Genomic DNA, 13,681 nt, shown 5'->3' with positions numbered 1-13,681 from the left:
GATTACCGGGGTCCTGGGGAAGTGGCCAGAGTGCTGGGAAGCTAATTCGAGGGGAAACGTAGAATCCAGCCCCTTTGCCGAATGTGCTGATTACGGTAAGAAGATGTGGCAGTGCTCAACGAGCCTTCCCAGTGGAAATGCCAAAAGCTCAGCAAACGGCCAGACCCGTGTTCACAACAGAAATAGGAGAAGGAGGGTCTTGACCAGGAAATGTTAATATCAAGTGCTTTTTTATCCTTGTGGACGAGGATGACCAAAAACATGTTTTCAAAACTTAAGATTTCCATTCCAGTTGGCTGAAAATTCTTAAAATTAATGGGAAAATGTGAACATAATCATTGTGCTCAACACAGGGACACACTTTGGACAGTGCTTTCATTCCCTAATCCTTTCACTCTGTTTCACTGTCTTTGGTGGTGATTAAATTAATTAAAAACATAAAATTATGCAGTTTCATTTTTGTGTTTTTCGAAAGGAGAATTAACTCCAGCACGGTTCAGAATACCTGCACACTTCTAAAAGCGGTTCACTTTGGGTCTCGTCCTTTCTTATAACCCCAAAACGCTTACCATTGGCAAGACATTCGTGAGTAACTGACTCCTAATGAGAAAGAATCTCCTACCTTCTTCAATGATCCACATTTTAAAATAACTCTTATGCCCCAAATAGTGGGGACCGATCCTAAATCAATATCCAAAATATCCTAAATCAATGGGCCCCCTTCAAAGCAGTCTTCCTTTAGGTTTAAATGTGCTGACATTCCTACAAGGTATGGAACAAAAATATGAAACTGTGAGCTTTTGCCTAAAAGTTAATGGGAGCAATGCTCTGGGTTTGAGAAGGCAGAAGAGCCCTGGTCATGGTCTAGGTTAACGTGTGTGATTTCAAATGATATTAGAGTCTAACACTGTCTAACCTGTCTGGGTGCTGATCCCAGGAAGCCGCAGTGGCAGTAACAGAAGGAGGCGTTTCACTCACCCTCGCAGGAGCTTGAAAAGCATGCAGCCTAGGGAGAACCAGTCAGCACTGCTGTCATACGCTGTCCCCTTCTGCAGGACCTCGGGAGCCATGTACCCATGGGTGCCCCTAGGGAGAAGAAAGGGCACACGCAGTTACCAGAGCACGCCCACCTTACAGAATGTGACAGCTCAGCCAAGAGGCTCAGATGTCATTTGCTGAACGGCAGCAACTATAAACAAGGGGGAGGGGACAATGGGGATTCCACACAACATGATTCATGGAACAAAACAACCTTTTCTGTCTTTCTGTCTTAATTCCTATTAATATAGGAATAATTCCTATTAGTATAGGAATGAATATAAATAAGTTACAGTATGAGATAAATATGAAAACACGCAAGCTCCGGTCATGGAAGGGAAATCTGAATCACATTAGTCTTCCTGCACTACAGCTCTGAAGGGGTCTCCTGCTGGTTCCAGAGCACTCCTGAGGCCATGCAAGGGGTGGGAGTGAAGCCCGGGGGAGGGGAAGATAAGCAGGCACCTAGAGGTGGTGCCCTGGACCTGAAGGGATGGGGACATCCCTCTGGTGTGATGCCATCTCCATGCTAAGGGCCTGAGCTGGCACACGCTGAGGGTGGGGGCTGCTTACTAACACAGCGAGTGGAAGACCCCGAGGGGGTGGGGAAGAAGTGGGGGGCACATGCCGACAGGTACAAAAGATGGAGAAATCCCATGCCTGGTTTTGAGGGCTGCCGACTGATCAAAGGAGCCCACTAAGCAAATGAGAGGTTCTCAGGAAGTTGAGAAGATTTGGGAGGAACACCATTTTATCTTGATTTGCACTATTCTGCAACTCTGAATCCTTCCTGTTACTCTATTCGCCGCCCCTCCTTTAGGATCTGAGCGTGCGCTGTTCCATCTGAAAGAGTGAGAGGCAGCTCGTGGGGGGCTTTCAAAGACACAAACCAGAAAGGTTCCTGTGAAAGCTAAGCCCTGCCACCTGCCCGCCCTCACTGCTCTTCCAGGACAGGATGGGTGCTAAGAAACCCCTCTATCGTGCAGGGTTTCCACGCGGATTCCACGTACATAAGGGGGTTAGAAGGGTGTTGGCACGAAAGAACAACTTGATCCACGTCAGCGGTGTGAATCTCTAGTCTTCTTTTATTAGGATCACGTTTAAGTTATGCTCACTGAGAATCTGCTCAGAAAGTGATCCTGGGGGCGCCTGGGTGGTTCAGTGGGTTGAGCCTATGTCTTCGGCTCGGGATCTCTGTCTGTCAAATAAATAAATAAAATCTAAAAAAAAAAAAGAAAGAAAGAAAGTGATCCTGGATCACTGTTAATCATTCCCCATCCAGGATCAGCACTGGGCCCAGTGCTCTTGGTCTAAAGAGTTCTCACTTTGGAAGACGGCTCTGCAGCAGCAAAAACGGGTGCTAGTCCATCACGGCAGGCCCAGAACCTGGAGGAGCTCCACTGTTCGGACTCCAGAGTCGGACCACATCAGGCCGGCCAGCCACGCTATGAGGGCACGGGAGGTTTCTGGGAGGGGGATCTGAACCACTCTCGGGGAAGGGCTCACTTCAGTGCTGCCCAGAAAGGCCTTGGTGGTGACCTGTGAGCCTAGGATTCCCAGGATCAAAACCCACTTCTGGGATGGTAAAAGAGTGCAAGAACCAACACAGAGGGTGAAGCTGATACCGGACGTAACCCGAGCCTGGTACCGGACCTCCCGCCGTGTGGCTTTCTGATTCTGCCTGTACGGCAGTGACTGCTGCTTCCCGACATCTCCCCCTGAAGATCCAAACTCCTCTGAATCCCAAAACAGCACTGGAGGTTCTGAGACACTGTGGCACGAGACACAGCTTTGTGCTCTTGGAGAAAATAAGCTGGATCCAGCACTGGTAATAAGTTCAATCCTAAAAGTCTTTCTTTGCTTTCTGAGTAATGGAAAGTTAACTTCTAGGGTACAGTAATACAGGAGCCCCTGAACGGACCCACTTAGTTGAAGCCCAAATCAGGAACCTCAACTGCTCAACTACTTATAGGTGAACCAGCAGGGTAAAGTCCAAGATCACAGCTACAGCTTTGGAAAGACTTGAGAAACCACGTCCATGGTGCAATTCTGGCCAAAAGTGCTCATGGGGTCCGGAGTTGACCATTTCCTAGCTTTAGGGAGTTCACCCGTGTGGGGCAAGGAGTCCACACTCTGGAGTCAGACAACCGGACTTTAATTCCAGCCGCACCGTGTGCCAGCGCTGGGACCCTGTTCAAGCTCCTCCATTTCTCTGGGCTTCAGTGTCCACACCACAAAGTAGATTACTTCACCAGCAACCTCTGGAGTTTCTGTGGCGATGCGAGCACATTTGAAGCAGCCGGCCCTGCGTGCCGGGAACAGTGGATGTTCAGCCGGTGGTGCGGTGAACGCTGTGGCTGCTGGCCCTGCCGCCATCCACACACCAGTCACTGCCTACACAGCCAGCTCTAGGGGTCCCCGAGGCACTGCCCACGCCAGCCAAAGGTGCCTAAAAGCTTGTCGCAGTCATCAGTGGACTTGATCTCCACAACACTCAGGCGAAGTAAATGCCGCCGTCATCTCCTCTTTAGAGATGGGGGAAAAGGAGGCACAACTTAGAAGCGGATTCAAACCCAGACCTGCTGCCTCGAAAGCCTTTGTTCTTGGCCAGGAGATGACGCACTTGTAGAACAGTGGCCTTCCTGTCATCGTGCAAGCATGGAAACCAACCTCCCCGACCCTACCCCTTTCCACAGCTGCTGGTGGAATCCGAGAACAGCCCACCTCTCGGAGCTGACAGGGGAATTACACTAAGTGGGTGCAGACCTATAAGGAAATAAATAACCCCATCACTGAGAGTTCATTCCTTTGCAAGATTAACTCTTCTGAGCTCTCTGATGCGCCTTCTGTGGTGGCTACACTGAACTGAAGAAATTAGCATACCAAACAGCCGCCGCATTAAAAATTCAAACCACCCTCTTAAAAAATGCCTGATGAATTTGCTGAGAGAAGCTCATGCAACCATGGGTTCTGGCCTAATAATTGTAAAGTGCTGGCAAAATGCTAATGCCATAATCACCGGACCCCAGATTCTGCAGGAAGGGAGAAACCTGTTTACAGAATCCGCGCTATTCACTACGCACCTTCGCTCAGGGCTTTGAAAGGGGACCCTGACTTCACGTAGCCCCTTGCAGGTACGGCAGTGCTGAACCACTTTACCTCTAGCCAAGAAGGAGGGGCCTGGGGTTGATTTTCTGCATGGATGCGTGAGGTGAGACCCCTGGGAGTTTCTTCAAGCCCGTTCAAAACGGAGATGAGTGTCAGCTCAAGATGGACAATAAAATGTACTTTTAAAGGATTTCAGTGCTGAGAGTGATACATTTACCACCCCCCCCCAGAAAAAGAATAAAGAAACACTCATCTGCTTTTCCATTTCCATTTACATCTACTTTCCACAAAATGCACACATGTCTGTGCTTTCCACCCAGATAAACTGAGACCAAAGGAACAGAAATGAAAACCAGTGTGCGTTCCCTCCTGCTTCTGCAGAGGCCTGGGACAGCGGCTGTCCATCCCCGGAGGAGGGTGTGCGGAGGGGTCAGGTGCTGGCCGAGGGCTGGGGGGCAGGGGGCTCCCTCTGCCTGGTCTGTTGGAAGACTGATGTACTTAATGCTCAAGTCTAACATGGACTGGAAGCAGATGATTTGTGTTTTTAATTTAAAAAAACAAACAAAAAAAAAAGGTTCCTAATTTCCCTTTGGAGAAAAAAAAAAAAGCCATTTTGAAAACGAAGGAGAAAGTAGATGGAGAGAGATGCTTGAGCCCTGGACCTCAGATGCCCCTGCACCTTCCCAGGCACATGGGCTTCCCTTTACCCTTAGGACAACTGCAGGGACTTAGTATTGCCTCTGCTTTGTAGAGGAGAAGGCAGAGGGTCAAGCAGGTAAATAGACTGACTAGAATCACATGGCCGGCATGGGCTCAGGTCTGCTGCGGAGGCCTCTCTCTCCCCCACGGACACCCCAGCCCCCCGATCTCACCATAGGTCCATCCACGCTCCCCAAAGACAGAGGAGGTGCAGCCCGCTTATCTGCGCTCCCATAACCAGGGATACGGGACCTGCCCCTGGCCCAGCATGATCACATACGGACAATCACCTCTGGCAAGAAAAAGCTGGGGGAGGAAGTGAATGGACTGAGGGCTGGGCCCATCAAGGCACTGCTGCAGAGAAACAACAGTCAACATTGAACAGAGTTGATGCACTACTCACACACTCGCATGGGGCTTCTTTTTGGAAAAGTCACAGGCGAGACCGAGATCAGATATCCTGACATGTCCGTGTTCGTCCAAGAGAATATTTGCAGGCTGAAGAGAAAGACAAGATGATCTTTAGGAGGTCCCAAACTGTCATCAGCTTTGAGAATTTCTACAACCATAGGTACGTGGTATCTTATCGTTATGCCTAAACAGGAACCCTGTACTACCACCTCCAAGCTGGGCATGATACTGAAAGTCACACTATCCGTGTTTAAATCCCACAGGAAAGTGGCGATGACAGACACAAAGGAGACTACGTCCTGAGATAACGAGACACAAGGCAGGGAGCTTGGCGCTTGCAGGGGTGACGGGCACAGTTCATCAGAGTTAAAAAGTAGCTCTTTGCCCTGCTGGGAACAGCGGCCCAGCCAGAGCCGCGAGCCTCTCCGCAAAGGGAGTGAGCCCACCAGCTTCTCGGCTTCTGTGAACCACAAAGTCCTGTGGGAATGAGCCCACGAGGCACAGGACAGAAAGGACTCTCACAAGAATGTACAGCACGGACCTAAGAAATCAACACATTCCAGAGCACCGTACCAACACCGAGGAGCGGCATTTCTGCTTCTGAGGACAGACTCAAAACCCAGGACCTCACCGGATGACCCAGGATGACTCTGACCACAACTCTGATGAAATGTATCTACTGGCATTAGATTTAGCCGGCATAATCAGGGAAAACAAAGCTTCTCTCCCTCCTCTATACTGAATTACAGTCATCTTAGTATTTTTCTGCTGGAGATCAACTATTGTTTTGCTTGAAATAAAAATAAACGGTATGCTATTATAAAGCCGAAGCGTGAATAATCATGAGTGAGTAGAATTAAGTTTGAATAGAAATCAAATAATACCACTGCCTACTAAATAGCTTCGAAAACAAAACAAAACAAAACAAAAAATACAGCACAAGGGTGATTAGAGACCGGTTACAGATCTAAATTAAAATGTATTACAATAGCGCTTCGCGGGCCTTCAGCATGTAGTTTATTCCTCTGCAAAACTCACAGGAGGAAGCGAAATTGTCATGCGCCAACCAGTGTCTAATTGTTTCTAATTCCACGAAAATACATTTGTTTCTCCTTCATGCTCAGATGAAAACTGAGGGGAAACTTTTGTAACCTCGCAGAAAGCTTTGAATTTTACCGAGTGTTTTGCGACAAAGTAAGAGGCTCAAAAATAAACTAGAATATTCTAGGCTCTGGGGAAGGCAACCTCACAAAGCGAAGACAGCTAATCAAAACAGAGCAGCTCCCGAGAGAAAGGAGCGTAATCTGCACATCTTAGTCGGCTACACCAGATTCAATGGAGAAGGAATCTGAAAGCGAAGGCAAACACCTCCCTCTGAGTGTTGTTACCCTGTTGAGAAACTGTCTCTCCTGTCATTTTCCTCCTCGTTATTATGTGCACATTTCTGTATCTGCAGGATCAGTGCTACAATTTGTCAAAGTCCCTTTTATCTCTGCCCCCGTCTTCTCGCGACGACTGTCACCACGGAGGTACTGAGCAAACTCCTAGCTCCCTTATGAATGCAGAACCCGTGACTGAGCACCATGGTCTAGAAGAGGGAAACTTGGAATAGACTCACTGCATATTTTTCCAAGCCCAGAGAGAATAAGAATGGAGAAGCCTAGACACGGCCTTCTGGGCCTCCACGGTTCAGGGATCTAAAAATCTGTTAGTGATTTTGAAGACGGTCCTAAAACAATGTGAAACCCTCAGAATGGCCTTTAGGGGAAGTTCTGCCTACAACGAGCTAGTGCTCTGGCCACTCCACGTCTCGGTTCACCCATGTATAAATCCTGGAAGATGCACGTTCTCTGCTTTTCATCGTCGTCCATCACCGGTTCTAATACAGAGTCATGGCCAAACCAGTTGCTTAGTGAACATTAAGTGCATGACAATTAATTGTCACATCAGCAATGCCAAGAAACTCCTACCTTGCTTGTCATTAATTCATTACAATTTTTAAGTTAGTGTACGTGCTGCCCCAGGCAGGGGAGCAGGCACTGAGCTGACAGAGACAACTTGGAAGGAAAGGAGTCCCTGCCACAGAGTTTAGAGTCTGGTCAGACGCTCATCACACAGATGTGCCCTCACCAGGGCTGAGGGGAGGGAAATGCAGGTCCTATGAGAGATAAGAGACTATCTGGAGACTTAGGACGGCAATACCTACTGTGCAGGTCCGGGAAACAGAGTGCTTTACCTTCAGGTCTCTGTAAACCACAAACCGACTGTGCATGTGCTCCAGCCCCAGGATGATTTCTGTGGCATAAAACCGCATCTCCTTCTCCGAAAACACCCCGTGTTGTGAAAGGTGATAGTGCAAATCGCCTCCTGGAACCGGAGATGCAGAGGTTAATACAAACTGGGTCAATTCCCAGGAAACAAAAATTGTTGCCATCCTAAATAGTGAGGATGAAAAAAAAGGCAAATTTTGCTTCTGCTTTGTCTGTATATCTGTCTTGGACTTCTGTAGTTTGACAAAACACTTTAAGAAGTAGAGAGTCATTAGAAGACTTTCATGCAGGGATGGCCGGGACAATATACAACACAGCCATCCCTGTCAGAGCAGGAGCCCAGCTCCCAGATGCACCTGCACGGGGAGGGGGGGGGGGCGCGGCTAGCTTTTCTGCTTTGAATATTTACATCCTAATAACTGGACCAACCAGGTAATGATCCAGCGGACGGCTTAGCAACCGGCTCCGCGGACGGTAAAGAAGGCAGCACACAGAGCAACAAAATGATCGTATTGATAGACATTTGGGAAACACAGTAAAATCTTAACTGGTGAAACTGGGAGGTGGGTATTGGGGTATTGGGGTGTCCATTTTTGTCCTACGTTTGCAATTCTTCATAGTAAAATGTTGAAAAATGGCAATCATCCTATGGGCTCAAGTTACAAACAATGCCATCAACAAGGTAAAGGAATGTTCTTGTAAACTGTAAAGGAACAGCCTCTACAGACCCAGAGGAGTTAATGCATGGCCAACTTTAGGGCCCCTGCTTTGGCTTACATAGCTCCCTTTCATGAACAAGTATTCCCATATAACCACTGGCAGATAAAGACATAAAAGATTTCTGGCGTCCCAGAGGCTGCCTGGTGCCCTTCCCTGTCAATGCCTCAGCAACCGCCCTGGGTAGGCCAAGAGGTCTCCATTCTGACCTCTCACCACCCATTAGCTTTGCCTGTGCTCAGTGTCATGTACATGGAATCACACAGAAAACATGCTATGGTATCTGGCTTCTTTGCCCATTATTATGTCTGGAAAATTCCTCCATGTCGTTGAATAGATCTGGTTTTAAATCAAACCCTCAATCAAATGAACATCCAAAAACAAAACAGTAATTCATCTGCTGTACTATATGCATTCCATTTCAAACTCTTGTTACTAAAAACACTTTGAATATACACCGTGTCACTCTCTAGTACGAGAAAACTATTTTGATAGCTAGAACTTTCTCTGCATTTGCAGGGTCATCATTCATAGCTTAAAAGATCAACGGCTGGCTGGTCTCGGCTCAGGGTACAGAAGACGTGGCCTGAAGTCATGCTGGCCCACAGCCAGTCCTTCAAAGTTGGTTTCCGAATACACTTCTATCTTTGGCCCATGTTCTTATGAGGCATTTCATTCCTAAAAGTTGAGGGTCAGGAAACAAGCTAATTAAAGAACTAGGCCAGCTGCATTCCAGAAAACGAAGTTTCACTGTGTGTATTTCATGAAAATCTTTTCCAGAAGATGCAACTTCCTGGTGAGAGACTAGGAGAGCCAGAGGGCAACGGCGGTCAACATTTTAAAATGAATTCTGAGGAAACCTGAGGAATAGGAAGGCTTCCTTAAACTTCAGGGGGAACCCCATGACCTGAAAAACCCAAACCGCCAGGGAGCCCAGGTCAGCATGCGCTGAGGTGTACATCCTGGCGAAGTCTTTCCCTGCGTTCGGGACTTCCTGCGTGTCACTCACCGTTCATCAGATCCAAGATGAAGCAGAGCTTATCTGGAGTATGGAAGGCATAGGTCATACAGACAATGAAAGGACAGTCCTAGAGAAAAAAAGCAAGAGTTTGTAAGAAAAACAAAAGCTGCCCCGGGAAGCGCGTGCTATCTGCTATCAAACACCATCCATAGCTTTTCCTGTCCGCACTGCTGCCCTGTACGTTGAGCACAGACCCCTCCTTGGTAACCTTAATGGTCCCAGCAAAACAGATCTAATAATGGGACAAAATGCATAGAGACAGAGTACTACTAAGTGGAAAAGATGAATTCAAAGGTCTCATCTCTCAGATTCACTCATGACCCTTTTATCTGCATCTTCTTCAAAGGACCCAGATTCTACAGAAAAATATTGCTGCCTTGCTGGTCTTTTTGTTGGTCTACAGTTTTGTTCTGACTAGTCAAATACCCATGTCAATCTTGGATTCTGACGTTGGAAGAACCATACTACAGCGGGAGGAAATTATCCACATTATTGTCTTGAAACACTGAGTGAGCATAGAAGGGAATTCAACTGGCTTTTCAAAGAGGAAAAATATACCAGGGTCAGGGACTGAATAGCTCAATTGTAAAGACGTCAGTTTTCCCACAAGTAATCTAGAGGTTCTCTGCAATTCTAATTAAAATGGAAATCAACAAGCTGATTCCATGTATGTAAAAATATACACAGCTAGAAAAGGAGAGGCATTCTAGAAGAAAACCAAAGCTGGAAAGTTACGTCACCAGGTATCAAGACTTATTATAAAGCAACAATAAATCAGACAGTGTGGTAGTAGCCAAGGACAGACAAACCAAACCACAGAACAAAACAGAGCATCCTGAAATCGAGTCAAGCATAAACGGTCAATCGATTTGTGATAAAATGACACAACAAGGTGGGGGGAAAGGGTGGCCTTCCCAATTACTGGACTGGAGCCACTGGGCATTCGTACAAGAGGAAGTGAATAGCCACCCCCACCTCCCACCACACATTAAAGTAAACTCCAGGTAGACGAAGATCTAAACAGAAAACAGAGAAGCTTCTAGAGGAAAACAAAGCAGAGTATCTTCATGACTTTAGGGTAAGTAGAGATTTCGCAGGCCACGAAAAAGCACTAACAGTAAAAATGTTACTACACTGGACTTCAGTGAAATTAAGAACTTCTGTACTTCAGAACATACTTTTAAGGGAGAAAAAGGCAAGTCACAGGGTAGGAGAAGGATCTGCAATCCATGAACAAGAAAGGACTGATATTTAGAATATATGAAGAACCCTGTACACTGATAAAGAAAAAGGCAAACAACCCAACAGAACAATGGCAAAAAGAAAAGAAAAGAAAAGAAAAGAAAAGAAAGAGGCAGCAGTGAGTAATAGTAACAATAGTAATTAATTAATTTTTTAAAAAATGGGCACTTGCCGTAAGAGAGTATCCAATAGCTTCCAAGCTTCTGAACAGATGCTGGACCACAGTGGTCCCGAAGGAAATGTGTTATTGCAATATGTTATCACTAAAACCCACGAGAATGGCTAAAATTAAAAAGACTGACAATACCAAGTGGTTGGAAAGATAGGGCGGGAATGGAATTCCCATGTATGGTTTCTGGGAGCGCACAACGGTACAGATGCTCTTGCAAACCGGTCCTAGCTGCCAAAGCTGAGCACCGTCAGCAGACCCCATGAGCCAGCATTTCCAGTCCTGGGTTTACAGCTCCCAGCAACCTGGGCTTCTATGCACCAAGGAGAACGGCCTGCAAATCCTCCTCGCAGCACTATTTGCAACAGCCTGACCTGGGAAGTGACCCGGCTGCCCATCGATGTTAGGATGGATGCATGCATCATGGTCTGTTTGTGCAGGGGAATACCGGACAGCCACGGCTGGCATGCATTTTTGCAAGGAGCTGTTTTCCCTTTCTACAGAGTTCATGCAGGCTCCGTCCATATTCTTTGTTTATTTTCTATACAATTCCTTAAGAATGTAAGAACCATTCCTGGTTCTTACATGGGCTGTACAGAAACAGAGGCTGCAAGGCAGATGTGGCCCATGGGCCCTGCACAGCTTGCCAGCCTCTGCTATGTAGCCATGGGACGCCCTGCTACTACGTGCAACGACTCAGAAGGATCTTGCACGCGACGCCGGGCAACAGAGGCCAGGCACAGAAGGGAACATTCAGACAAAGCCCAGACACGGGCAGAGCTAAATTACAGTGTTAGAAATCCAGACAGTGGTTAGCCTGGGCGAGGTAGGTGACCGGAAGGGGCATGAGGCTTCTGGAATACAGGTCACTTTCTGTCCCTTGACCGGAGTGCTGGACAGGGAGTTGTTCCCTTGTGAAACTTCATCAGTGCTAAGCCGGATCTATGACTGTTCAGTCTCTTCATATACAGTGTACACTGGGCACTCACCTGATTCAAATAAAAACTGGCCAAAAAAAAAAAAATCTATATCTACTTTCTTAACAGAAACAAAAAAAATTAGTAAATTCCACAGAAAACATTCAAGTTTCAACAGAATGCTCTGCAAACTGAATTTGCATTGTCCAAACCTGTTTTAAGGGCAGAACAGTAAAACTGAGTTAATACCTTCCTATACCAGAGATTCGTGAACTTGAATTCAATTTCCATGTATCTTCCGGAGGACATCACTCCAGAATGAATGATGAATGTCATTTTGTGATCACCTAGTTTGCCTCAAAGCGCTGTTGAGGTGGTGTTAGTGACTACTGATTTCAAGCCTGATTTTGTTTTAAATAGGCAAAATAAAAGTGCTTTCCTTTTTCTGTTAAAAGCCATGTGAGCTAAAAAAAAAAAAAAAAAAAAAAAAAATTAGCCACGCGGCCTTCTTTGGGGGTGGGGGGTTGCCATCCCTCTCGGAACCACACAGGGAACCACCTTTCTCAGAGCCTGCTGAAGATGGCTCACTCTGCTCCTTCCTTAAGGGGCTTCCCCACACACTCCAGTTCCTGATCTGATGCACTTCAGATGTTGCGTGGAGAGGCTGGTAGACCCAGAGCTGCAGATGGCCGGAGTCCTTCCCAGCTAAGGACAGCAACTGCACTTGCTCCACCACGGAGACAAGTGGACCCTGCCAGGGGTATTCCTGAACAGGATGGGACAGGATCTTCTAACGGGAGCTCTGAGGAAGTAGCAAAAGGCTCACTTAAGAACTTATGTTATGAAGATGGAATATGAACGATCTGTTGAGAATCACAGGATGAGTAGGAAGGGCCCTTTAAAAAAAAATCACCAAAAAAAAAAAAAAAAAATCACCTGGTCTAACTTGTTTATTTTTAAGACAAGGAAACTAAGGCCCTAAAAAGGGGAAATGACTTGCGTGAGGTCACAAAGAAATCTGGTAGGCAGCCAAGATCTCAACCCCAAGTCTCCTGACTTCATCCCTCATCTACAGATGCTGGTTACCAAGGCAGGGTTTCTGTAGCAATGGAAGAGGAAAGCTCAGTCAAGGGGCAGATCCAGTTGTTTCCACCCTGACCGCAGCCCCTCACCTCTCAGGTGCTGGGCAGACACCACCCCGGATCTCGTGTGAAGCCCGAGACACAAAGGACCAAATACGGACCAATTAACAAAACAGGCAGCAATTTAATGACGGTACACGTAGAGTTCCCAACGTAATCACGGTTAAGATGCTTTGCCTTGATTATCAGTTAAAGGTAGTAAGGACTAGTGGGTCTTTTGGAGGTAGCCCCTCAGCAAGGATTTCCTGCAGGCAGCAAGCAAAGTGGCCTATGTTCCGTAGCGACTCTGTGACACTGTGATCAAATATACCATGGAGCAGTTAAAATTTTCCACCCTGCAGTCAGGGGAAGGCTTCTGTGATCTTCCTGCTGCAAACCCTTTGTTTCAGCTGGAAACCTTTGTTTCCAGCTGCTGCACGATTTTTTCTTAAATCCTAAGAGCGGGCCTCAAAAGCTCTTGATGGTTTGGTCTCTCCTCTCTCCAGCTTCAACACGCGCAACTCACGCAGCACTTCAGACCCCAGCTTTGCTGACCTTCCCTGAAGTCCTCGAACCCTCCTGAGGTGCTGGGGACCTAGACGCACGCCAGCACGTCCGGTGACTTCCGAGGGGCATCCGCTGTCACCTCCACACTGGTGAATGCCTCCTAAGCACTGGGTCCTGTCAGCCGGCTCCTGCATGGGTCCGAATTATCTATATATCAGCCGGCTCCTGCCATGGGTCCGAATTATCTACACACTTCTGAGGATCAGGTGACCAACATCACCTTCTCTCATTCTGTGCAGCTCTAAAGAGCAAGGACCAAAGTCACGTTTTGGGGACTCCCGCATCCTGCAGCAGAATGCCTTGCATGGTCTAGGCCCTCCAATATGGTTCAAGGAGTGAATGAGGAAGATTTCCAAGGACAGAATGGGACTGTTTCAGGAAGGGGCCAACTGCTCTTTCCC

At 47.2% G+C, this 13,681-nt stretch overlaps 1 protein-coding gene across 4 annotated transcripts in view; it reads right to left on the bottom strand.

Moving 5' to 3' along the window:
• Nucleotides 1-13,681, bottom strand: part of GRK3 (G protein-coupled receptor kinase 3) — a 122,867-nt gene that overhangs the window by 25,070 nt on the left and 84,116 nt on the right. For all 4 annotated transcript variants that reach the window (XR_006821034.1, XM_046024742.1, XM_046024741.1 and 1 more), the window contains 4 exons: nt 9,253-9,331; nt 7,493-7,623; nt 5,249-5,343; nt 979-1,086 (listed from right to left, as the gene is read on the bottom strand). Coding sequence is in view for 3 of the 4 variants with exons in the window: in XM_046024742.1 (XP_045880698.1) it covers nt 979-1,086; nt 5,249-5,343; nt 7,493-7,623; nt 9,253-9,331 (413 nt within the window). In the remaining variant the exon portion in view is untranslated. The remainder of the gene's footprint in view (nt 1-978; nt 1,087-5,248; nt 5,344-7,492; nt 7,624-9,252; nt 9,332-13,681) is intronic.

Source organism: Meles meles, chromosome 12 (genome assembly GCF_922984935.1).
Source record: "Meles meles chromosome 12, mMelMel3.1 paternal haplotype, whole genome shotgun sequence".
NCBI classification, from domain to species: Eukaryota; Metazoa; Chordata; class Mammalia; order Carnivora; family Mustelidae; genus Meles; species Meles meles.
Note: the sequence above shows the minus strand (reverse complement) of the source record. Positions and strands in the feature narration are given on the sequence as shown.